The sequence below is a fragment of the Borostomias antarcticus genome (assembly GCF_949987555.1).
Source record: "Borostomias antarcticus genome assembly, chromosome: 4".
In the NCBI taxonomy this organism is placed as follows: domain Eukaryota; kingdom Metazoa; phylum Chordata; class Actinopteri; order Stomiiformes; family Stomiidae; genus Borostomias; species Borostomias antarcticus.
In genome coordinates this window covers 35,972,603-35,974,923 of record NC_140237.1, presented here as the reverse complement: position 1 = coordinate 35,974,923, position 2,321 = coordinate 35,972,603, and the positions used below count along the sequence as shown (strand labels likewise).

The 2,321-nt window shown below is 52.5% G+C and overlaps 1 protein-coding gene across 1 annotated transcript in view; it reads left to right on the top strand.

Annotated features, from left to right (window-relative positions):
- LOC311308526 (fibulin-7) overlaps nt 1-1,817 on the top strand; it is a gene marked incomplete at both ends in the record, with an annotated part of 14,123 nt that extends 12,306 nt beyond the window's left edge. The window contains 2 exons of the mRNA XM_084437488.1: nt 1,150-1,285; nt 1,454-1,817. Of these exons, the coding sequence (XP_084293614.1) occupies nt 1,150-1,285; nt 1,454-1,817 (500 nt within the window). The remainder of the gene's footprint in view (nt 1-1,149; nt 1,286-1,453) is intronic.
- Between the last annotated feature and the right edge of the window lie 504 nt (nt 1,818-2,321).

The window sequence follows — 2,321 nt, the reverse complement described above, 5'->3', positions numbered from 1 at the left end:
CGCACGCACACACACTCACGCACACACACACACACACGCACTTATTATTTGACGGACCACTGCCTCCTGCCGGAGGGGTTGGGTTCAGGGTAGAGGTCTTCACGGGTCGGGTATACCCGAGGGACCCGAGACCCGACCCGAGACCCGTACGGGTTCGGGTCCACGTTTCCTCGTTTTATTATGGTCAGTCGGGTCCGGGTCGGATCCCATTCTATTACCGTCGGTCCCGGGTCTGTTTATCATTATGTGTAATACCCGAGTGGATCTGAGAAGATCCGTGATCAGCGCAGCGCTGAATCGTTTCTTTTTTTTAATCATTATTTTCTTTTGGCGCGCAGCGCTGAATCTCACGAGAGAAACGCATGCGTGATTGCGAGTTGAGACAGAGCGGGGAAAATAGCAAACAAAGAAAGATGGACACCGTTAGCAGCTTGTCTGATGTTAAACTAAAGTTACAGAATAATGAATATAAAGAGGTCAAACCCACCGGCACCTCTTCTGTCTGGGCCAACTTCATGCATATTGTCAACAAAGAGGAGAAGAAAGTAGGCGCTGTTATAAATAGCGATTGATTTCATATAGCCTAGACTAGTTCTTCACGTTAGGTCTTTCTGTTTTGATCGATTATTTGATTGATTGTATGAGGCTACCATATGTTGTAGGGAGACTACGACCTGATAAACGTTTTTAGCAGTGTGGCATTTTAGTAGCAACTTTAAATAGTCTGTCGGATCCGCCGACCCGACCCGAACTCGGGTCTCTGTCCTACTCCTGCTCTCGGACATTTATCGGATCGGGTCTGTAATGTCTCGGGACAAATTCGGGTCGGTATATATATTTTTTTCAAATGATCGGATCCAGTCGGATCTCGGAACGAATTTATCGGATCCATTCGGGTTCGGGTCCGTCTTTTTGGACCCGAGAAGACCTCTAGTTCAGGGTCATCAAGCAGAGAGAAGAGAACTCGACTGATTCTAATGAATGGTTCCTATTATTGGGCTATTTTCATCTGAAATTCACTGCGTCTGTGTCATCCGATATTTGAATAATTGGACAAAAGCTAAAATATGGTCTAAATAATTAGCATTTTTGCAGAGAAGTCTTTTTCTATCTCCTACTCACTCCAGCCCTCTCCCCCTCTGCCTGCAGACGTAGACGAGTGTGCCACCAGACAGAACGACTGCCTGCGTGACCACATGTGCATCAACACCTACGGCGGGTTCCAGTGTGTGAAGGTGGACTGTCCGCGCGTCAAAAACGCCACCTACGTCAAGACCTCGCCTACGTGAGCACAGGAAATGACATCACAGCCAAATGAAAAATGTCTCTGTAGTAGTTCTCCAGGACACTAATGTCTCCAGACCTGTTCTCTCTCCGTTCCTCTTCTCCCCCCCCCCCTTCAAACTACCCCCTTCCTCCTGCCCTCTCCTCCCCCCCACCCCCTCTCCCCCAGGCGTTGTGAGCGTAACCCCTGCCCCGTGGACAACAAGGCATGTTCCCAGGCGCCCAACTCCTTCTCCTACCATTTCCTGTCCGTGGTGTCCAACCTGTCAGCGCCGCGCGTCATGTTCCGGGTGTCCGCCGTGCGCGTGATGGGCGACACGCTGCGTTTCTCCCTGCTGGGGGGCCGGCAGGCCCGGCGACACTTCTCCGTGCAGCGCTCGGACCGCCAGACGGGCCAGCTGGTTCTGACCAGCCCGGTGCAGGGTCCGGCCACGCTGGAGGCTGAGGTGGAGATGAGCGAGCTGGAAAGGCGGGTCCAGCTGGGCCGCTATATCACCAAGGTCACCATGCTGGTGTCACAGTATGAGTTCTAAGTGGGGGGTTAGGGTTGGGGAAGGGGGGGGGGGGGGTCGGGTAGGAAGAGAGTCTGATAGAGAGGGGGGTAAAGGAGGGAGGGAGGAATGGAGGGAGGGAGAGAGGGAGTAGGAGGAAGGAGAGGGGTGGGGTGAGGGATGGAGAGAGGGAGGAGGAGGAGGAAGGGGCACGTCTGGATAAAGAAAGGAGGGAGAGAAGAGGGGGATGAGAGGACAGGGTAAAGGTGGGGAGGGTGAGTGAGTGTGTTTGAGTGAGTGAGTGAGTGAGTGAGTGAGTGAGTGAGTGAGTGAGTGAGTGAGTGAGTGAGTGAGTGAGTGAGTGAGTGAGTGAGTGAGTGAGTGATGAGGAGCCATGGGCAGATGTAAGAATACAGACAGGGGTTTGAGAGAGGGAGTTGTGGGTTCTGATCAGGTAGTGGAGTCTCAGACATAGTAGAAGACCAGCTCTGTATGTGGGAGGAAACCTGCTGAAACCAGGAGATCTGTGCTTGTGAATCAGTCTGA